This window comes from Setaria italica, chromosome III (genome assembly GCF_000263155.2).
Source record: "Setaria italica strain Yugu1 chromosome III, Setaria_italica_v2.0, whole genome shotgun sequence".
Taxonomy (NCBI): Eukaryota; Viridiplantae; Streptophyta; class Magnoliopsida; order Poales; family Poaceae; genus Setaria; species Setaria italica.
Genome location: NC_028452.1, coordinates 48,266,542 through 48,290,080, shown reverse-complemented (window position 1 = coordinate 48,290,080; position 23,539 = coordinate 48,266,542). Strand labels below are relative to the sequence as shown.

The window sequence follows — 23,539 nt, the reverse complement described above, 5'->3', positions numbered from 1 at the left end:
CCATGTAGAGAGATAGGTTTAGGGGAAAACACCACGTGCCCCAATGAGGGGGGTGAATATAGCCAATATGGATCAGCTATATACGACTATTAATTGCCTAATACATTGTTCCATGGATCTACTATGAGGCCATAGCCAATTAATTGGGGGTCACATGCATGGCATAGCACAAACCACCACCACCACAAGAAAAAGAAATTGCTGGTTCGTAGCTTATCGAATCATATATTTTACTTTAACTTGCAAAGCTTTTGGCAAGTCCTTTTCAAGTTGTGAATAATTTTAACTATTTAGCACCTAATACAACTTGCCAATTTTCTGAACTATCTGACGGCATAGTTGAATACTTTTGGGCATGCTACATGCTTCTCTTTACTTTAATTTCTAGTCAGAGTCATGTTGATCCGATAAGTTGCTTGGCAAGTTTTCCGTGCTGCTGAAACAATTCATCCTTTTATTTAGGAGCCATTTCCCATGCATCCGTCCCCAGAGATCATTCGCCAAGGTGGTACGTCTTCACCCCTTGTCCGTAAGTCACCTTGCACTCAATCTTTGGTTTTAGTGGCAACTGTCATAGGCCTGTCCATTTTAATGTCTGTCTTATTAGGTGTGATGCCATCGGTTTGTGATCAGAAACATACATATATAGTGATAAAAGCAAAGGCTTGAAATAGGCATCTAGCTTCCATTTGTCAGTGTCCACATTATTTTGTTTTGATTTCTGAATGGGGAAACTTTAAGGAGAAAAAGAAAATAAATTAAAGCATATGGAAAATATATGCACGCAGCTTCAAGAAACAAATTCATCAACTCTGAATAGCTTGTGCAACACCAGTTTCATTGAGCTCAGTGGATTCACATGAACAATCACTTCAGAAGAGCACCACCATATTGGAAAAACCTTGTTAACTATGATCGTTTTTATTTCTTTTCAGAGTTCACGGCCAAAAGTGAACATCCTAACATGTACATGAGCAATTGGCAGCTAAAGAAACATATGTAATAATCCACAGGATGAGAGATACTGAATCACTAATTAAACAACCCATTTTCCTTCTGAGGTACGAATTGCATGAACTCATCGAAATCATGACCAATGGGCAAGACATAACAAAACATAATCTTTCTTCATAGACAGTCGTAACCCCAGCTCTTAGTAATTCCTAAGAGGTGTCGTCTGCTACCCATGTCGACTGGGCAAAAAGGATGCGTCCCATCCACCCTTGCAGTAGCCATTGGCCATCTTCACAAATCAAAAAGTCCCTATGGTAGCACCTCATGACCTTGTCCTTCAATACGTTAACAATGGATGGTTTCAGTGGCAGCTGCCTCAGGCCCGCCCTCTGGTTTCTCGCATGCCACTGTTTATACTTCTCAGGGCGCTCCATCAGGTCTGTACCCTCGCAGGCAATGGCATTTAGTACAGAACGTCCAAATAAATCTTGTTCTAGCACCACTCGCAACTTACTATCCCGTGGGATGGTTGCATCAAGAATGTCAAATATTGCCGTGAAATAGAACACCACCTCTCGAAATCGCGACAAGTAGGAGGGACCATACGAACTATTCACAATGCTCTGGATGAAGACAGCTGGCCTCATCTTCCTTATGTTATGCAAGACGATATCTTTGGGGCATGGGTCATCAAAGAATATGCTCTCATCCATCAATGTGTTGAAATTCATGAGGTCATTCACGATGAGCACCTCACCCGCATCCGTGTTCAAGTCCTTGATGGAAACTTCCTCCCACTTCTTCCTAATAGCATAGAAATTGAATGGCACGCCAAACTCATGGGCACACTTGCTGAGACGGTACCCTGTCTCCTCAATTTGCTCTTTTGAACGTCGCCTGAGATTTGGATGGCCTATGGTGGTGATCTTCACCTTTGGCGGGCCGCCTTCTCTGCTCGCCAGCAAGCGGAGCAAGTCAGCCCAATGGAACCCGTAACGCATACCATAGTCAACAATGTGTAGCCTTCCCTTCCCCACCATGGCCTGCAAGATGGTCATTGTGGAAAAAAGGAGCACCACCCTGTTGAAGCTCCAGGCAGCCGTGAGGAGGTTGCACGCCTCGAGCAACTCTAGGCGATCCGCCATGCGCAGCTGCCTAACCTGGCTCCCCATGCCTTCTAGCCGTGCCTCCAGCCCCTTTGCAAAACATTGAGCTAGCCGTTGTGTGACATCCCCAGTTTCTGATGCATGTTGCTTGATCTGCTTCAGTAGCTTACTCGCTCTCATGTCGTCGTTTGCCGCCACCGCCTGCGCACAGAGGATCAACGTTGTGCGTATGTCGACTACGTTCGCCACCGCATTCCTACTGCCCTTCCTGGTGCTCTTCTCTGCCTCATTGGCCATGGCAATGCGAAGCTTCTCCATGCATCTGATGATGAATGTCTCAGTGCCACGTAACATCATATCGTCTAACATCTCATGGGCACAAATATCCTTAGGCTCCTTGATCATCATCAGAGATTTGCTGGTCCTTCTTGCCTCCTCCTCCTCTATATGGTCATCGCTAGCATACCTCTTCTTGGCCCCACTATGATTACTGCTTTCCCTGACCATTTGATTCACCAGCTCATCCCTTCTGAAGCCATTATTAGCTATGGGCAAGAGCATATTGGCCTCTTTCATGCCCTTCAAGAACGCCCCCACAGCATATGTACTCTTGGATAAGGCCAGGTGGAGTGTCCTCTCACCACCACTGCTATCTTGCAACAAATCATTGGCTCCTTCTGTGTCACCATGATTAGAGCCAAATGAAGGGGAGGAGAGGATTTGAGCAAAGGGTTGCTGCACCTGGAGTAGCGCAGGGTGATCAGAAGGCTTATCATCAATGTCATCCTCCATGAGCATGCGTGAGATGTAGGAGAGCACCATGTCACTAGGGACATGGTGGCAACCCTCACTTCTGTCATCAGGCTTCGGCGAAAACACGTCAAGGAAGACAGATGGTGACTGTGGTGACTTCTCAGTGAGACCCTCCACGAAAAGTTCCTCTGGGGTGGTGGCCATTTTGATCAATGGTTGTGGTGTAATGCCATAGATTTTGGTTGATATATCAATGAAGAGAACAGACTTTGTCAAAGTGTATGCAAGTGCCAGATGATTCTAGAGAAACAATGTCTACCTGTAACTCCAATGCTGCTTGCACAATGGAGACAAATAGAGGGCTATATTCCCAATGTTACTTGGAATTGGATATTGGTTACAATAGCTAGCTACACTGATGAACACAGCACACAGAGATAATATTATTTGTAATGAAGACCATTGAAACAAACCCCATTTGTTTTACCTATTGAAAATGACAACCGATCGAAGCGATGCGCAACATATATATTTAATTAAATATGCCTCGCAGGACTAAGATAAAGTATTAATGATCAGAAACGCAGTGAACGAAGCAATGTTCCAAAGCAACAAGTAATTAAGCTCATTGCGTGCGTGCGTTTTGCCTGAATAGGTGTTAGTTATGTAACTTGCAAATGTGAAAAAAAAAGGTAAGTAAAACTTCGAGTAGCAATCTGTGCACATTAACTCTAGATATGAATTTTCTTTTCTTTTTTAAAAAAGAAGAAGATGGAATACTACTACTACTGTAGTTGACTAATGAGATCTAACCAAGGTGCAGTGAGTGTGATGTTGTGTATTTATCAGCATGATTTGTTTGAATTGAAATTCCTATGGAGTGGTGGGTAGGAAGAATCATTGGAGATGCCGGATGCCATTTGGATGGACAGATATGGGTAATCCAGAATGCACACACAGATTTAGGGTCTCCATTGCTCCCGCACTCGCCGACCATCTCAAGCACAACTTTTGTTAATAAAATAAAAAACTAGATTAAACTAGAAGGAACTAGGTGGCTTTATATTATTAGAAGAAATTAGACACCTAAATCCATCTTGACGGGTACTTGAACTTGGATGGTCTAGGGCTCGCTCTAGGCATACATCCACACCCTCGACCGAGTTAGGCTTCTTTGCCTTTTTTTTATAAGTAAATGGCACCTCCCCTAAGTTATATCTCATTTCTCATTGTCTCTCACGATACCAGCCCAATGAGATGTACATGTGTACATATGTAGTCCAACTGAGAAAGGGCAACGATACAGAAAAAATGAATATAGCACGGAAATGGAAGAGTGATGCCGTATTATTAGGAATACAAGGCATCTGGAACCATGTCCCTTGTCGTGCTGCAAGGATGCGTACCATCGCTTGTGTTTTCAGAGGCCTGCTAGACCTTCTGCCGTGGTCGATGAACACTTGGTACACAGAGACTAGCAAAGACGTGTCAAGACCGGCCGATGGCAGCATATGTTTCTCGCTGCTTCGATTCCCTGGGATCCCACCAGAGACCAGACTCTAGGGGTGTTATTCGTAGCTTCGTCTCAGTGATGCATGATGCAAAGGGCGAGCCTCGAGGTGCACTGGGCTGCAGTGCATCCAAATTAAAGTTCCAGAATCCAACAGTCCAGCGTCCTGGCCCCTGTGCTCTTGCCGCTATGAGAACTTCACCATCGACCGTCCACGCGACCAAGGAGAACTCGATCGCTATGAGCCTGCGATGCCGTGCACCTCGGCCGCCAAGTCGCTCTAATCAGAACACACTGAGACGAAGGCGAACCGGCCCCGCATGAGAAAATCATTCACGCTTCAGCCTTAGGTCTTCTAGAGTGCGCCATGCCTAGTTTGGGTCAGCTATTGCTGTGTTTGATGAGCTGTAGTAGGCTTGTGGAGAGAAAAAATTAGAGGTTCCACCTAGGATGGTAAAGCACTCTCAAATTTAGTCTAGCAAATTTAAGAATCGAGTTCAATAAAGACCGGACCATATATATGGATTGTGAAGGAGGCATGAGGACCATGATCTATTACCACCTCTAGTTCCACCCCCTTGTGCCCGGCCCTACAGTGATGGGCGGTGTTAGTATGCTGGGCAGCCAACCATAGAAGTGCATACGTAAGGTTTCATGGGGGCGCATCACCGAGAGGAGTAGTAGCTCCATCCAAGGTTTCAAATTTTGGTAAAATTTCAGCGAAATTTCATGAATTCCAGTAATTTGGTGGTGATTATACCTATTCATGTGCTTTATTGTGAATATATTATTCTAGATTCATATTTTTTGGTTGTTTGTGCTTTAATAGATGTATGGCCATAATCCATGCTAATCATTTGTTTCGATCTAAAAACTTTAGAAAATTATATATTTTGGTTAAGATTCTAAAAAAAAATTGATGAAATTTCACGAATTTTGGTAATTTCGATGGTAAACGAAAAAGATCCCAAACCGAAATTCAAAACTCTGGCTCCATCTATCGACGTACGTACATTGCCCGGCCGGACATAAGTACTAAAAACATGCATGGGTAAAAAGAATGAAAGAAAAGGGCAAGAATAATACCTTCAAAGCTAAAGAGATCGATGCAAGGAGCCAAGAAAGCATGAATCTCAAAGCGCTAAACAACAACGGGCAATCTTTCAGCAAAATGCGAGGATAGCCAGCCCCACCTTTTATAGGGGAGTTAACAGGTACAAACAGATGCCTCAAACCTCGAACCGAAGTCGAAGCAGCAATCAATTAAAAAATTACACGATAGGCATCAAAAGTTACCGTTGGCTCATTTCTCCTCCGACGCTCGAAGGTGACATTTTTGATAGAAGCTAGTGATCCTTAGTCGCAGGTTTGGCCTGTCGGAGTCGACCCCCGCCCATGAGGAGCTACTGTTGGGGATCGCCAAAACCTAAGCACCCTCGAGCGCCGTATGTAGAATAAAAACCCCGTAACCTCGCAAGTTTTACATCAAGAGTAAACAAGCGTGAAGTGCTTCTAGCCTCGCAAGTTTCTAACCAAAAAGCAAAACTCAGTTAACCTCGAACCTTGTCAGCAGGCCTCAAGATTAGCCTCGCAAGTTATGTGTCGGCTGTAAAAGAAACAGAACTCCTTTAACCTCGCACATCCTATGGAGACACCTCTAAAAGTAAAACTCGTACTCTTGCAACACTTCTACTATTGGAAGGACCCGAGGCTAGTAATCGACAATAGTGATGGCTAAACTCCAATTGAGCTAATCCTCGAGTGTTCGGAGTTAGTTCCGGACGCCGAGTTTTTACCTTTTTACTCTTTACTCAGGAACAGTACTTGGGAAAGAACTATGCGAGGTTATGAGCTCTCGACAAGGCTCAACGAAGCAGGCCCCTCGAGGCTGACATCCATCTCGGATTGTGGATGGAGCCCCGAAGCTAGACGATCAACTTAATGTGAAGAGAAAGTCCCGAGGTTCGGAAGCGGAAGGCGTGAGAAATGTGACCACGTGGAAGAGTTCAACTTTTACACGTTTCCTCCTCCGATGATCTTTATGTACGGTGTATCGTAGAATGTAGGTTATCGATCCTTGTAAAGGCAGCAAGTTCTCTGCATGGGTGCCAAGGTGCAAAAGCCAGCACAAAACGTAACCTTGCATTAGGCAGTAGCTCCATGCATAGACACGTGCGACATGTATGCTGCAATAATCATGTATCACAGTATCAGGCAAGAAATTGGTTCGTCGTAGGTTGCTCTCTCGATAGTACAACTTGTTTAAAACCGTTGGTACAATAGCATTATCCTCGTATGCATAGCAGAACCATTTTGTAAAAAAAACATATTTTAAACTTTTTTCTTAAATAAACAATTGAAACCATAAATGGACCGGGGCACGTGGAGAAATAAATAAAAGCACTACATGATAGACAGGTTTGTTTTGCAATAATCTCATTAAAATGCTACTCCCTCCATCCTAAATTACTATTCATTTTGATTTTGCTGCATACATAATTTTTGCTACGTATTAGACATACATACATGCATCTAGATCCATATAAAATTTTTTTGTATCTAGAAAAGCTAAAAATTTAGGACGGAGGGAGTATAGATTATAGATAGCTAGGTGATTTCTATAAATAAATATGTTGTGCTTGTGCCGGTCTCCACGACCGTCTCTAGTTCACGCCGGCCATCCATATTTTCGTTTATCGCTTACATCCGTTCGTGACGATCGTCAGCAGGGCTCAGGGCTGTTCACGAGTCTTTGGTCTCTAGGCAACAAATTCCTGGCTTCCGGTGACGGGCGGTGTTGGTGTGCTGGACGCCCAGCTGGACAGCCGAGCTTGAATTGGATACGCAAAAAGGTCCGGTTACATTATTGCCGGCCGGATATTTTGAGTATGCATGGGAGGGGCACAAGTTTGTAAATTCCTTTTGTGCCGTCAGAAATTGTAATGTGTGCCACTAGACACTAGTTTAAGTTTTCATTCCGTTATCTCCATCAAAATATATCACCATTAGAGCCATCGGTTATGTCACATATATGTTATTATTGTAAAGGCAATTTTGTCCCTCCATTCTCTGAGCACAGCAACTACAAGTCCGATCGCCCCAACTCTTACCAGAATTTAATTTTATCTTTTTTTTCCCAAATAACAATTTAAAGTAGTAAAGGAACCAGGCTTGGGAACAAACTAAATAGCCCATCTATGGACATCCAATTATGCAATCTAGTTATTATTGTATAAGTATTCCCTTGAATCCAAGTGATGGGAACCTTGCTTGTGATGCCTTTTGCACTACACTGTATGAATGAATTGTTAGGCGCTAAGGATATTTCTGACATTTGAATACATGAATGCAATGGCAAGTGTGCGAAGTTCGGCACACCTTTTGATTATAGCTACTACAGGATATTATTGCGGATATATATGATCACATATGCTCATAGTTGCTGGGGAGAGAGAGAGCAGTGACCATGCACCTACGAAGCTAACATAATGGTTTCCCATCAACACGCGTTTGTTCACATCTGAATCCATATATATGGAGCAGCAAGTAGGAAAGAATCATGAGACAGGCTTGATGCACCCATAGTCAGGTTTGTATTTCTCCTACACCTACCACCAACCACCCATTAGTCACTGAATCATGACCCTGCTGGCTATAAATAAAGGGCACGTCCCCTAAGTTGCCCCTTGTTTCTCTCCATCTCTCATTCTTGTACATATCATCAGTGTCATCTAAGTGATGTATAAGTCGCCCAACCGAAAGAGAGAACAATGGCAGGGACAAATTACCAAACAAGAAGAAGCATCCCATAATGTTTGCAATTCTTTTAGAATATATATGAGGCGTTGGAACCATGCCCTCTCTCAAGGTGAGAAGAAGAGTAGTGTACAGATGATACATGGAGCGTAGCAGAGACCCGCAGCCTGCCCCTTCTCGTGACACGAGTGTGATAGGATGTCACCGAAGCTAGCTAGAAGCGTCGTCCCTGTATCTCCTTGGCCCGTTGGGCGGACATGTGTGCTTGAACCGTTTTGTGTAAAGTGGAAGGAACGTGGTTGTCTATCCCGACATTGCCACGGTGCGTGTTAATATATATGGCGCATAAAGCACCTCCAAAGAGATTACATCTGCAAGTAGTTGTAGATTAGGTTCAGTTGTAAATCTATTGGATACATTTGAGTCCTACTCTATCTCTACCAACCGAACCATATCTTATCAACTCCTGAAAGCTTACAACCTAAGCTAACCGAGTCCAACAACCTAGACCCGGATTACATTAGGAGATATCCTCTACTTCTAACAGCCCCTTTCAATCAAAGCTTCTGCTAACTTGAAGATTCAAATTGTTTCTGAAATTTTCCGGCTTGCAAACAGGAAGCGCTTTTGTAAATCCATCCACCACTTGATCTCCTGTTGGAATGAACCGGACCTGCAGCCGCTTATTAGTCACACGTTCACGAACAAAGTGAAAGTCTATTTCAATATGCTTGGCTCTTGCATGAAAGACAGGATTAGCTGATAAGTATGTGGCCCCCAGATTATTACACCACATAACCGGCGGTTCTCGAAGATGCACACCAAGTTCTGCTAATAAGGACTGTAACCATATTACTTTCTGCCATAGAATTTGCCATTGACTTATATTCTGCTTCGGTACTCGATCATGAGACAGTAGCTTGTTTCTTGCACTCCACGAGACAAGATTTTCTCCAAAGAGTATGGCGAACCCAATTAGCATCAGAGAAAGCACTGACAAGGAATGAGCTTGACTTCTGAATTTTTAATCCAACTTCTGAAGTATACTTAACATACCTCAAAATTCTTTTAACAGTAGTCCAATGTATGGAGGTAGGAGTGCAAGAATTGACAAACTTTATTGACTGAATAAGCAAGATCAAGTCTTGTGAGAGTAAGATATTGAAGAGCACCAACAATACTCCTATACCGAGTAGTGTCCTCTAATCCTAGCACCACACCCTCATGACATGATAATTTTTCAGTAGTAGAGAGAGGTGTAGGAGCCGGTTTGCAATTTACCATACCAACACGAGCTAAGACATCTTTTGCATACTTCCCTTGTGACAGATGAATCCCATCTTTTTCTTTCTTCACTTCAATCCCCAGAATATAATGTAACTCTCCGAGATCCTTTAGTGCAAAGTCCTTTTTGAGATCTTGCAACAGTGCTGCATAGCTTCATGTGAGGAGCTGGTAACTATGATACCATCAACATAAAGATTGTTATATGCCCTTTTCTATAAATAAAGAGAGAGGTGTCAAACTTTGAAGTTTTAAACCCAAGATTCAACAACTTTGAACTAAGTCGCGAGTACCAGGCTCTTGGCGCCTGCTTTAGCCCATAAATAGCCTTGTCAAGTTTGCACACATGATTCGGTGCACTAGCACTCTCGAAGCCTGGCGGCTGTCTCATATAAACCTCTTCTTCCAGAACACCATACAAAAATGCATTCGGCGCATCTAGCTACCTCAAGCACCATCCTCGAGATACTGCAACAGATAGCACAAGTCTCATAGTGGCAATCTTCACAACAGGACTGAATGTATCCTCATAATCAATACCATATCGTTGTTTAAAACCCTTTGCCACCAATCGAGCTTTGTATCTATCAATCATCCCATCTGCCTTCTTTTTAATCTTGTATACCCATTTGCAATCAATTAAATTCTTCCCTTCTTGGCGTGGTACAAGATGCCATGTTTGATTCCGAAGTAATGCTGTATATTCATCTTCCATAGCTTTTCTCCACTTGGAATTACTCAGTGCTTCTTGAACACTTTCTGGTTCTCCTGTAGAAGAAAAGTTTCCGTACCTGATCATGCCATCATAAACTTTCTTGGGCTTGACTATGCCGCTCTGCAATCTTGTCCTTGCTCTTTGCACCGCTGCATCAGAAACATCAGGTGTAGCGCGAGTGCCTATAGTTGTGAAGGATGGCGCCGGCACACTAGATCCAGGAGGTGGTGTAGAAGATCCTGCCAGTGCAGCCGTGTCCGCCTGGGAGACCGGCGCAGCAGGCAAGCCAAGTGGCGGGGACTCATTCGATGCAGGAAGCGCCACGCTAGGTGCTGTCGGCGGTGCGGCGAGCACCCCCCCCCCACACACACGTTGAAGTCCTGGTGGAGGCAATCGGGGTTATCGAATCCACCTAGGAACCTGAGGCTGGTGCGGGTAGCAAAAGGACGCCTGGTCCATGCGGCGGTGCAGCAGGCATATCAGCCTGGGATCGCTCGCCTAGATTTCCAGCGACCAAAAGATTCGGAGGTGCCAGGCCCATCTGATCACCGTTTTGGTGTTTTCTCCAGAAATTTCCTATTCAACACCATGCTCAGATGAAACGTCAGCAAACAAAGGGTTAGCACTACCAAAAACCCTTGGATTAGTAAGATGCAAAGGTAACAACATAATTTCTTTGCGGAAAAGAGCTCCTGCATTGGGATAGAGAGTAGCGAATGGGAAGACTGTTTCATCAAAAATGACATCCCAGGAGATGTAGACCCAACCAGAAGAGGGTTGTAAGCACTTGAATCCCTTGTGCATGGAGCTATAGCTAAGAAAAACGCATCTGATAGAGTAAAGGCAAGCTTCCTAGTGTTGTATGGCCGCAAGTTTGGCCAAACCGCACAGCCAAAGGTGCGGAGGGAAGTATAATCTGGTGTTTCATGGAGCAGGCACTGAACAGGGGTTTGAAAGTTAATAACCTTGCTAGGAAGAAGATTGATGAGGTATGTAGCTGTGGGAAAGGCTTCGTCCTAGAACTTTAAAGGCATAGAGGCATCAGCAATGAGAGATAATCCGACCTCAACAATGTGGTGGTGTTTTCATTCAGCAGATCCATTTTGTTGATGAGCGTGTGGGCAAGAAACTCTATGAGAGATCCCAATTTTGTCAAAGAAAGAACTAAGCTTTTCATATTCTCCTTCCCAGTCTGTTTGCATAGAGATGATTTTTCTGTCAAAATTTCTTTCTACCAAATTTTGGAAATTGTGAAACACCTGAAATACATCTGATTTCTTTTTCAGGAGATATATCCATGTGTACTTGCTGAAGTCATCGATAAAGCTAACATAGTATGAATTGCGAGCGACAAAAAGGGGTGCTGGGCCCCAGACGTCAGAGAAAATGAGAGCAAGGGGCACACTTGAAACAGTGTTTGAGATGCTATATGGTAGCTGATGATTTTTGGCCTTTTGACAGGAATCACACATGGACTCAATGTTTTTATCACTAATGAAAGGAAGATTATTATCTCGAAGCACACGATCAACTATAAAAAAAGATGGATGACCTAGACGACTATGCCATCTAGAGGACGACGGCTTATTGACACCATAGACTTGCTTCCTTGGATCCCCTCCTGATTCCTTCGACACAAGAGGATACAAACCTCCTTTGCATCTACCTTTATGGAGTACTTGTTTCGTTCCCTGATCCTTGATAAGAAAATAATTGGGATGAAATTCAAGGAAAGCATTATTGTCGGAAGTTAAGCGATGAACAAAACAAGATTTTTGTGTGCACTAGGAACATGGAGGATATTATCAAGATGCAAATTTCTAACAGGGGTATGTAAGATAGTGCGCCCAATGTTTTTGATTTTCATACCTGCTCCGCTTGCAGTTTGTACTTGATCACGATCGTTGTAGCGATCATGAACAATCATCTTGTCTAGCTCACTGGTGATGTGATCAGTTGCTCCACTGTCCACATACTAGTTAGTATCAACACCATATCTTGTTGTAGCTGCGCCTGCAGTCTTGCTGTTTTGGTGACCTTCATCCTCATCATAGCGGTACCAGCATGATGGGGCTTCATGTCCCGCTTTCTTGCAAATTTGGCAGATGGGTTTGGAGCTTGGTCCGCCTTGCTTGGAGAAGGAGGTAGGATTGTTGTTGCTGTTACCGCCGCATGATGGACCACCACGGCCACAACCTGGTCCACCACGATTGTTTCTCGTGCGCCCACGAGAAGGTGTACGTCCACATCCTGTAGAATTTGCAGACGACTGATAATGCACCCCTCCTCCTGAATTCTCCTGATACATCTCAAATCGCATGTCATATGCCACTAGTTGAGAGTACAGATCACTTAATGATATGGAATTAGCATGGCCAAGGATAGAGGAAACAAGTGGATTGTAATCAAAGTCGAGGCCATTCATGATGAATTGTAGGATCTCTTCATCGTCGACGGCCTTACCCACAGCGGCAAGTTCATCCCTGATGCTTGTCATCTTGTTGAAGTAGGCGGCCGTGGTCATGCTTCCCTTCTTGAGGTTGGCAAGTTGCATACGCAGATTTGAAACGCGCGCCTTGGTGTTAGCAGCAAACATTCTCCCAAGCTCGCTCCAGACTTCCGCTGAAGACTCCAGGGAGAGCACATGAACTAGAATGTCCTTGGTCATGGAGTTGTCTCCAGGGATCTGCACCTTCCAAAGCAGAAAGTTGTCTCGGTTGAGCTTCTCCGAGATAGGATGGCCCAAGGCTACCGGCGTGGTGGATGAGGACGATGCCATGGGTTGAAGGAGGCTAACTCTAGATGTATTTAGAAGAAGATGCTCTGATACCATGTAAAGTGGAAGGAACGTGGTTTCCTATCCCGGAATTGCCACGGTGCGTGTTAATATATATGGTGCATAAAACACCTTCAAAGAGATTAGATCTGCAGGTAGTTGTAGATTAGGTTCAGTTGTGAATCTATTGGATACATTTGAGTCATACTCTATCTCTACCAACTGAACCATATCTTATCAACTCCTGAAAGCTTACAACCTAAGCTAACCGAGTCCAACAACCTGGACCTGGATTACATTTTGAGATATCCTCTACTTCTAACATTTTGTTCATATAGATATTAAAAATAAATAGTAAAGAAAAAAGGTACCAGGCTCAGGAAAATATTAAACTCTCTATTATGCTATAAATTGTTCCAGTAAATAATACAATTAATGATGTACAAAATGCTTCAATGTCAGTGTCATATACGCAACAAAGTGGGTTGGCGACTGTGAATGGATCAAGATATTAAATCTGGTTAGTGGATTCAAGTTGGAAGATAAGATCCACAAGTATTGTGCAGGTACCATTCATCCAAAGTTTTGTAATTGCTTCATGAAAAATATGGTTTTTGGCTTTACCAATATGTTTCATTAGTATAATTGGAAATGTAAAGTTCAACAGTTAGAATATCTCTACAATACAACTAGGTTTCTACAAAGGTGCACATGCAAAACATTGAATATTTTGTTGCAAATGTTTTACTAATGAATTAGTTTTCCATGGTGTTGGATAAATATAAAATAAATTGCATCCTCCTTACAAAGTTATACCGTGTCACTTTAGTCAAACAAATTGTAAAATGTGCAAACGGATTGATCAAGTTATCACATAGGATCTTATACGGTCCAAAATATGCTCGATGGACGGGTTCATGGACAAACTGACAACAGTACATGACGTGGAGATGTTGGCTATTTTTACGCACATAATCTCCTACGTATGTATGCATCTATTTGCACGCTTACATCCTATTGGACTAAAGTAATATAATATAACAAGTAGCTGTCTTGTGGATGCAATTTACTCTAAAATATAAGAGGTTGTCGTGCGTATTGGGCTTATCAATGTCATTTGTTTGCATTATATTGAGACCCGGGGCTGTACGTAGGCAGAATCATGGAGCGCAGGCTTGATGCCACATTGACAGATAGATTTATCGACATGGTAATCCAATATGCACATATAGTTAGGTTTGCACCATACCCACCGTGTCCTCCCACTAACCATCATTAAGACAATGAAGCGCGAGCCTTGTTATAAAAAAAAACGACAGCAGGTTATTACCTAAGTTATCTCTTCCTTATCATCTCTCATTACCAGCCAAGTGATGTATATGTAGCCCAACTGAAAGAGGGGGTGATGGCACAAACAAACTAGCACTTGGATCGTATCGGGCTCTAGCTTTTTTTTTAACGAGCCAGCAGGAGAGCTGCTGCTATATTAAAAAAGAGGGATGCCTGATGGGCGAAGTAAAAAAACTGTACACTGTACACACTTTACATCCTTGTAGAGAATCACGGAGACTCCACTGGTATACTATACATGCAACTACAAAATTCACACCGTTAAAATGAAAGCCGCTAAATGCTTAGTTCCCACTGCAATCCACATAGATACTTGATCTTTAATCTTCTCGCATACCCGCTGCGCTGTTCGCGCTTTATGTTTGAAAGTTTTGACGTTTCTTTCCATCCAAATCTCCGATAGGACCAGAATAATAAGACTCCGCAAGTCTTTTTTATGTGTCGTGCTAGCGGTTCCCAGGGTTATCCACCAACTATGGATGGAGTTGTGTCCTCCCCAGGCATTCGGGGATAAGCTTGCACATCCTGTCCATGTAGCCATCTCTGCCTAAATTGTTCTCACAAAGGTGCATTCCGTAAAGAGGTGGGGCCAGTCTCTTGTGTTGTGGATCGGGCTCTAGCTTCAGATCACACGTGACAACAGATCATCCATCACTGATTTCACGCTGATTTGTATTATGCCATGGAACGCGACAGATATGACGGGTCGGATCGATCGGCTGGCGCTGGCGGCACGCCGCACGCGTGATCGGAGCACGCTCACGAGCCACAGGTCGCCGGAGTACACACGGCGCTCCCGACAATGGATCCGACCCGTCGTATCTATCGCGCACGCTCCTCCGGCGGGCGGCGGCATAATACATTATACAGCTTCAGATCACACGTGACAATGGCACATATGTAGCACCAGGCCAACAAGCAGTCAGCGAATGACAAGTTCTTCGTGTCGCGCTGCGGTGACATACGTCTCTCCGTCCGCCACGCACTGTAGTACCTCCACGCCGCGGGGACGGCGTTCGCCGTGCTCCGGCTGTCCGTCCCTTGCTCGTCTCCTAGATGCATCGTCTTCCTCGTCGTCTATCACGAGCTGCACTGCAGCCACACATTCACAAGTCACACAGTCTTTACCGTCGGCGGCATAGCATGCCGCCGCGTCGACGCCGGATGTACGATCCCATTGGGCCACGCAGCGATCACAAACGGATGTTACTGGCAGTCTGGCTTGTACAGTCTCCTGAGCTGAATTCCCTGGTACAGTCAGTTCACTGTAACAGTTTCAGCTTTGACTTCAATTAGGGCCCAGTTTGGATAAGTTTAGCACCTGTCATATCGGATGTTTGGATGTTAATTAGGAGTATTAAATATATACTAATTACAAAACTAATTGCACAGATGGAGTCTAATTCGCGAGACGAATCCATTAAGTCTAATTAGTCTATGATTTGATAATGTGGTGCTACAGTAACCATTTGCTAATGATGAATTAATTAGGCTTAATAGATTCGTCTCGCGAATTAGCACAGGGGTTCTACAATTAGTTTTATAATTAGCTCATATTTAGTCCTTCTAATTAGCATCCAAACATCCAATGTGACACTACTCAAGTTTAACACCTAGTATCCGCTTAAAACTATCTGTGAGCTAGGTCCGTGACAAACTCTGAATGATTCAGAAAAGCTGAAACAAGCACAGCTTGTCAGCTAGCTGCGCCTGGCAGGAAACACCAACCGGCGGTCTGCGCTCTCCTCCGCCGCGCCGCGCGCTTCAAGAAGGCACGAAGCCATCGCTTGCCGGCGGCCACAGGGCTGCTAGCTCACCGCCGGGGACACCATTGTGGGCCAAAATCTCTCGACGGGCCGGCCATCGCAGAAGTTGGGCTCAGATGTTTGGGCCTCCACTTGGGCCCACCAAACGCCCTGCCAGAAACACCAACCGGCGGTTCTGCAACGTCGCGCAGCGGTGAGCCGGTGACGTCATGCCGTCCGCCGCGCGCCGTCGTCACTCACCGGAGACTCACCGTGCCCCGGCTGTCCCTCGCCTACCCTACCTCCTAGCTAGGAGATCGAGGCCATGTTTAGTTGGCTCCAAACTCCCAACTTTGACACTATGAAAAAGAAGATTCCCCATCACATCAAACTTGTGGTACATGTATGGAGTACTAAATGTAGATGAAATCAAAAGCTAATTACACAGTTTTGTTGTACTTTACGAGACGAATCTTTTGAACCTAATTAGTCAATATTTGAACAATAATTCACAAATACAAACGAAACGCTACAGTATGCTACAGTGCTACAACAGTAACTTTGGACACCCAAATTCAGGGCAAGGCCCGATCGTCATCACCCTACTGTATAACTCTAGCCTGTCCTCGTCGCCGGCCTAGCATGAGCCAGCACTGTGCAGGCGCAGCTACGCTCTAGCTCCATTAATGCCGGCCGCATGCTGCCGACGACGCCGAGTGTACAGTCCCAATGGGCCACGCAGCTTATTAGTGCACAGAATCGTCGTCGGGAACAACTAACAGCGACAGCCACTGACAGTTCACTGTCATATTTTTTTTATACCTCTTTTGCATTTTATACTTCTTTTGCATATCAGCTACTAGATTTTCTAGGAGATAGGTGTTATTTTATCTGTAAAGGAATACTGTTCCAAGTTTCAGGGCTTTCAGCTTGACTTCAATTTGCACCTTATTGTCTCTGCAAACTCTGAACTCAATGCTGAAACAACCAAAGCTTGTTGTCAGCTAGTATCTGCACTGATCTTTCTGCCGCCAATCACCATTGAACAACAACCACACAATAACTTAAAACGCTCAATCAGCTTGTTGGAAGACGATGTTCGCCAAGTCAATATCTAGGCTAGTCGCTGCTACCAAATGTCATCGTCGTCGCCGTCGCTGTCGCCAGACATCGCTCTGAAGTCTGAACAGTGACTGGCGAATAATGGAAGACCGTCGACAGCGAACCGAGATCTAATCCTAGATCTCCCGTTCACGGCGGCCGATCGGGGACCGGACGGGCCAGGCCGGACGATCTGCGTCGCCAAGTTGACGGACACAGCATAAACCATTTATACAATACTGATATGAGATCCCAGCATCTGGATTATTGTCGTCCGTCCGTTGGTTTATTCTCTGCATCAGCTAGAGGAAGACGAAGAACTAACTGCTCCTGGACAGCAAGTTGATAGGTTTCCATTTGCTGATGGCTACGTACTTGTAAACCAAGTTGAGCTTGTTAGCACGCGTCACATGTAATCCTTGCAGATTTCATCTCACGCATGCTCACTAGCTGTGTGTTAATCTTGCTGTGAGTGTGAGTTGAGAAACAGTGTATATAGTCTATGATGAAGTGTTCTATTTTGCCAAAATCCTTGGAAAGATTGGACCTCACTTTTTAAACCGAAATTCTGACCTCATCCGGGGCCAGAAGAGAATTTCCTTTTAGCAGTACGAGTATAGAAGAACAATGGCCATGAGATGAGTTCATTTCAGAGGAGGGACATAGCTTCAGATTATACATAAACTCATGCCAAACTAACATATCACCAACAATATCAAGCCAACTGATCGATGATGATGAACTGCATTTCGGACAGCAAGCCAACCTTCTTCGATTAGGACCACTTGCCCTAATATACTTTCCAAGGACAACAACGTGTGACCTGCACCCATAACCAAACCCTCTGTGGCGGCAACCTGAAATAGTTTTCCTACTGGGGTGAGGTGAGTTGGGTTTGGGGCCAGACTCTCTTGTTCTTCAGCCAAAGAAAATCCTATTCTTCACAGCCAGTGGCCCCTCAGGAATCTAAATCTGCCGTAGTGGCATCGGAGGGCCCACCCTTCTTGTCACGCCGGGCCCACGTCCCTGGAACATGTGGACAGCGGTGGCTGGTGGAGAGGGTGGTGGGCCCACCAATCACAAGGCGTGGAAGTTGACAGCATCAAGGTTTCTTGTTTGTCTCAGGGTTGCTGAGAACTCAAGTGCTGCCAATAGATTCAAGAGGCAAACATGTGGATGGGGAAATCTGAAGGATTCCACGCTGATTTCAGTGGCTAAAGACAAAGACAAGGTGTGCATTTCTTTTATTGAATTCTGAATGAAGGTAGGGCATGTGGTATTCAATTGTGCCAAATAAAGTTTGTGACCTCAGGATCCATGACTGAAAAGAGGAATGTGACTCAGTATATGAATTTGACATATTTGGTGGTCTTGCTTGAAAGCAAAGTCAATGTCGAGAAATTGACAATAGATGACTTGTCCATGTTTGTTCAGAAGTTCATAACTAGCTTGGACCTGGTTTCACTCTTTTGAGTATCAATGTAAGGTCATCCAAGAGCATTTGAGAACTTCAAGCGTTAATATATTTCCAAAAAAAAAAGACATATTGCTGTCAAAACTTCATGTTTATATCTCACCTTATTTTAGAAGAACGAAACATGTTAGGTGATCAAACTGAGAAAGTCACCACTATGGGTGCAGAGATACATCCACTGAGAAAGCAACAAAAAGTTATCATAGTTTTGCCCAAACTTTGATACGGGCCAATCAACACTCGAATACTTTACTTGCCATGCCGATCAAGCTGGGGAATACATACACATAAATTACAAATGTTGAACTAGGCACTAAGCATCCATTGGTAAGAAAACAAGCATTGGTAGATGCCTTACCTGAAAATATCTCATCTACTTTATCACCAATCAACTTTCTCTTCCACACCATAGTTGGAACAACAAGACGTGGCCAATTATGACTAATGCTGTCCAAAGTATGGGCCCTAATGTCTGGAGCGAAGGGCAGATCACACGCAAAAGAGTGAGATCCAAATGTATAGCTAGCTAGCTTCAATTCTAGATGCTAAAGACAAAGCAGTGTGGTGTACACTTACTTTTCTATCAGGTATGATATTTGTTTATGATAAGGGCATATGGCAATTTGCAAATAACTTAATTAATCGAGTCTCAGTTTTGTACTCTGATCTTATCCTTAAGATCTGGAGCATGCAAGTATAACTATTAACTAACAGTGTAATGGCAGTGAACCAGTGATTAAGGACATTATTTTGCAAGTATATGGAGACGCTAGTGGCCATCTTATCTAGTTCTGCATTAAAATTTATGCCTGTACGTGCAGCACATTATTTTGTAAAGTGGTATATTAGTTCGTAAAATTTGGGCATGTGTAAACGCTGAAGAGAGGAGATATAGTGCTTTAATCTTAGTTTAACTATGGACTTTTTGTTTGTGGTATAGTTTAATCTAAGGTGCAGATATGCCAATCTGTAGCATTATTTAATAGACGTATAGTTCCTCTTCCCCATATGCTTTTGTTTTTCTTCAATACAACATTGTTAACACTCTCCATTTGATGGAAGGGAAAGCAAGTGCCCAAAGCTAAGCCAAAATGGATGCTGCCAATGAGAGGACGGCGAGTATTGCCTAGCTCGGTTTTTTCTCTACGAAACAAAATGATGCAATACTAGGTTGATGAACTAGCTAGAGACCATATATGATGAAGACAATAAGACATGACCAACTTGACATGGCCCACTAATCTTTGGAGATGTTCTAACCAACTGCCTTCAAGATGTATGGCACGCCAAAAATCGCAGCATCATGAATACCTATGAGATTATTTTTTTCAGTTATTTGGAATTGTTATTCAATATGATGTTCGCATGAGAAAACTTTTCTTACTATGAACAAGTTTTTTAGGTTTAGTACGATCAAGTTTATGAACGCAAAAAAGGTGTAAAATAATCCTACTTTGAGTGAACAAGAGATCAACTTGCATGCTTTTTCTATCAAATTAATTCATATCATGGATCTATGCATTCTTACCAACTTTGATCTCTCCTTTTTTGTTGTTTACATTATAAAACTCCCATGCTCATATATGATCATCTGTACCAATGCAAGCAGAGGTCTTATCATTTGGTTGCATTATAAATTTTAACTATAGTTTATAGCCAAGTTATAAAAGAAGTAAAGAACTGAACTATATAAGAGTTATGTCTTTGCTTAGTTATTTGTGATTGGAGGGAATATTCAAGATGGAGTATAGGATTTTTTTTTTTAAGAGAAGCAAGGCGATGTAATCCATTGATATCGTTGTTCCCTTTAGTTTTAGGAAAAGGTGGCGTAGATGCTTTCTCGTCTCAGCATATCAGCGTTGGAATATGTCTGCCTTTAAAAGGGCCAACACCAGTTAAAATGGCCCCAGCAGCAACTGCCTAGCTTGAATGGCCCTCAAGACTAGCAGGGGCCAGTAGCTATATGCCGAAACCACTATGAGAGCTCAGTGCCCCCTCACCAAAGCTACAAATTCGAGGTGAAATTTAGAAGCTTTGCACCATGTACTGCAAAAGAAATTTACCTTACTCGAACATCATATCTGAATACATCATTTCATATATGAACCCTAGCCTTTCCCAAAGAGCAAGTTGGTTGGTTGTCATAGTTATATGTCCTGAATCAAATGCAGAGAAGTTCACGATAAATCATCTAATAAGTGTGTGGAATTTGTTATACTCAAATCTCAAACTACAACTTTTAGCCACAAGATTGCATGGCCGCAATACTTTTTAAAATATGAACATATCTTACTCGATCAGATAACCTTCGTCATCTTTTCCGATCTGTCTAGAACGACTGATTTTACCCGTGCTCCCAAGGACTGTAAAATGGCTATTTCAAAACACACAATACTCCACACGTAACTTTTGAAGTATTTACTAGTCCACTTGTCGTCATTACTTAAGCTTTTTTTTTTGAAATGTTTGAGGGCAGACAACTCACTTCTTATCAAAGCCAAGATGGTCGAATTTGGTTCTTGGCTAGTATTTTTTTTGAAAAATTTAAAAGTACTTATGTTCCACACATCCTAAGACTAGGCAAACTCTCACATGTGAAGTGAATGTCAGAATATCAGTATTTTGAATAGTGGGCTACATATGATTTAATGACCACTTTCTCGTGTCGCTAATAGCATCACTGTAACCCGCTATCTCTATTGCAGTGTGGTGGCTCTTCGGAGCCGCTATAGCCCGTATAACACTGCTATAGCCCACTATTGAAATCATTGCAAAAAAACATGAGTTTGTTGATGAACCGCTTGGTGCATGAAGGCATGCGCTCAACAATAATCACTAAAACTACATGCCAACCCACAAATACTAACCATGGTTAATCAAACCCAAGCTATTCGATCTAATGATTAACAAAAAACCAAAAAAAAAAATGGCAAGTTGCACAGCCAACTCACCCATATAAAAAGGCACCAACGCAACACCTTCACCTAATGCCGTCGCCGTACTCATCGCCGTCGCACTAAACTGTGCTCCAACCTTGCGGTGCTCTTGCCTCGCTGTTGCTGTCGTCGCGCATGGACGCCATGGACAGCAAGAGCAAGGGGAGCAAGAAGCAGAGCAAGAGCCTGCTCGGCAAGTACGAGCTGGGCCGCCTGCTGGGTCGCGGCACGTTCGCCAAGGTCTACCTCGCGCGCCCCGTCGCCGGCGGCGAGCCCGTGGCGGTGAAGGTGCTCGACAAGGCCGAGGTCATGGGCACGGCGGGCATGGCGCCGCGCGTGCTCCGCGAGGTCACCGCCATGCGCCGCCTGCGCCACCCCAACGTGCTCCGCCTCCACGAGGTCCTCGCCACGCGGTCCCGGATCTACCTCGTCATGGAGCTCGCGCCGGGCGGGGACCTCCTCTCCAGGCTCGCCGCGCTCCCGCGGCGGCGCCTGCCGGAGCACGCCGCGCGGCGCGTGTTCGTGCAGCTTGTCGCCGCGCTCTCCTACTGCCACGCGCGCGGCGTCGCGCACCGCGACGTCAAGCCGCAGAATGTCCTCCTCGACGGCGACGGCAGCCTCAAGGTCTCCGACTTCGGCCTCTCCGCGCTCCCGGACTCGCTCCGCGACGACGGCCGCCTCCACACCGCCTGCGGCACGCCGGCGTACGCCGCGCCCGAGGTGCTCCGCCGCAAGGCCTACGACGGCGCCAAGGCCGACGCGTGGTCCTGCGGCGTCATCCTCTTCGTCCTCCTCGCTGGCCAACTCCCTTTCGACGACTCCAACATCGCCGACATGTGCCGGAAGGCGCACCGCCGGGAGTACGAGTTCCCGGAGTGGGTGTCGCCGGCGGCTCGCCGCCTGATCAACCGCCTGCTCGACCCGAACCCGGCGACCCGCGTCGCCGTCGAGGCGCTGGCGGCGCACCCGTGGTTCAAGCGCTCGCTCAGCGTCGACTCGCAGCTCGGCGGGCTGCTCAACGGCCAGCCGGAGCGCGCGCTGGCGTTCCGGGCGCCGGCGATGAACGCCTTCGACATCATCTCCATGTCGCCGGGGCTCGACCTCTCCGGCCTGTTCGACAAGAGGAACCGGGAGAAGAGGTTCATGACCACGGCATCGCCGGAGCAGACGCTGGAGCAGCTCGGCCGCGCCGGCGGGAAGCTCGGGTACGTCGTGGTGGGGAAGAAAGGGCTCGAGTGCCTGCCGCTCGGAGGCCTGTCAGGCTCAGGCCTGGCCGCGATGACAGTTGAGATGTCGGAGGTGGCGCCGCCGCTGATGCTCGTCGAGCTGCGCCTCGAGGTGGCCGACGGCGACGGCGACGACGAGGGCAAACCGTTCGGGTGGGAGGAGCTGAGGCACGAGCTAGGAGATGTAGCTAGGGGTTGGCATAGTTGCCAAGATTTCTGACAAGACCAGAGGGCTGCTTGTAAAGCACACTCTCTTTTTTGTTCTTCTGCAGCCTGAAGGTGTGTATGTAGCTATGCATAATATGTTAGTGTGGTTAGTTAATATTTTCTTAGAATTATATGGTGCTGTAGAGATATTTCTTGTTCTGATGTATGTGGTGATCAATATATGAGCAAAATGTTATATTTGTAGTGAATATATTAATATTTGGAAATTATATATGGCGCACCTTAAAAGATGTTGTCATGAAAAGTGAACGAAAAAATGGAATTAAATGCTAATGTCTCCATTTTAGGAAAATTAACTTGTATTGTCCGCTTTCCAAGAAAACATCGACTTTGATTTGTTCTATGAAAAGTAGAGAATTCACATCTCTGTAAGCATTAGGCAGTGGAACTTCATATATATCGCGGCAAGGTGGACTGCTAGTACATTGAGATCAAAATGTTCCTCCAGCATTCTGAATTCCAAAGGTATTCATTTAGTTTGTTTTCCTCCGATTCCTCACCTAATAGGCTAATACTGTATAGTCTACTTTAAAGATGGCAAAAGTATTCGATCAGTACCACAGTGACATAGGATTCCGCATGCATGGTTTTTCCCTTCTCATGTGTTTATTCGACCCTTCATGGA

At 44.7% G+C, this 23,539-nt stretch overlaps 2 protein-coding genes across 2 annotated transcripts; one reads left to right on the top strand and one right to left on the bottom strand.

The window, feature by feature from the left end:
* Window positions 1-1,163: 1,163 nt before the first annotated feature.
* On the bottom strand, window positions 1,164-3,017 carry LOC101764174 (scarecrow-like protein 33). Its single transcript, XM_004964119.1, has one exon. It carries the CDS (start codon window positions 3,015-3,017, stop codon window positions 1,164-1,166), a length of 1,854 nt encoding a protein of 617 aa, XP_004964176.1.
* Window positions 3,018-21,374: 18,357 nt separating this feature from the next.
* LOC101769723 (CBL-interacting protein kinase 4) lies at window positions 21,375-23,123 on the top strand. The gene has a single exon (XM_004963052.4). It carries the CDS (start codon window positions 21,596-21,598, stop codon window positions 22,904-22,906), a length of 1,311 nt encoding a protein of 436 aa, XP_004963109.1. The 5' UTR covers window positions 21,375-21,595; the 3' UTR covers window positions 22,907-23,123.
* The last annotated feature ends 416 nt before the right edge of the window (window positions 23,124-23,539 follow it).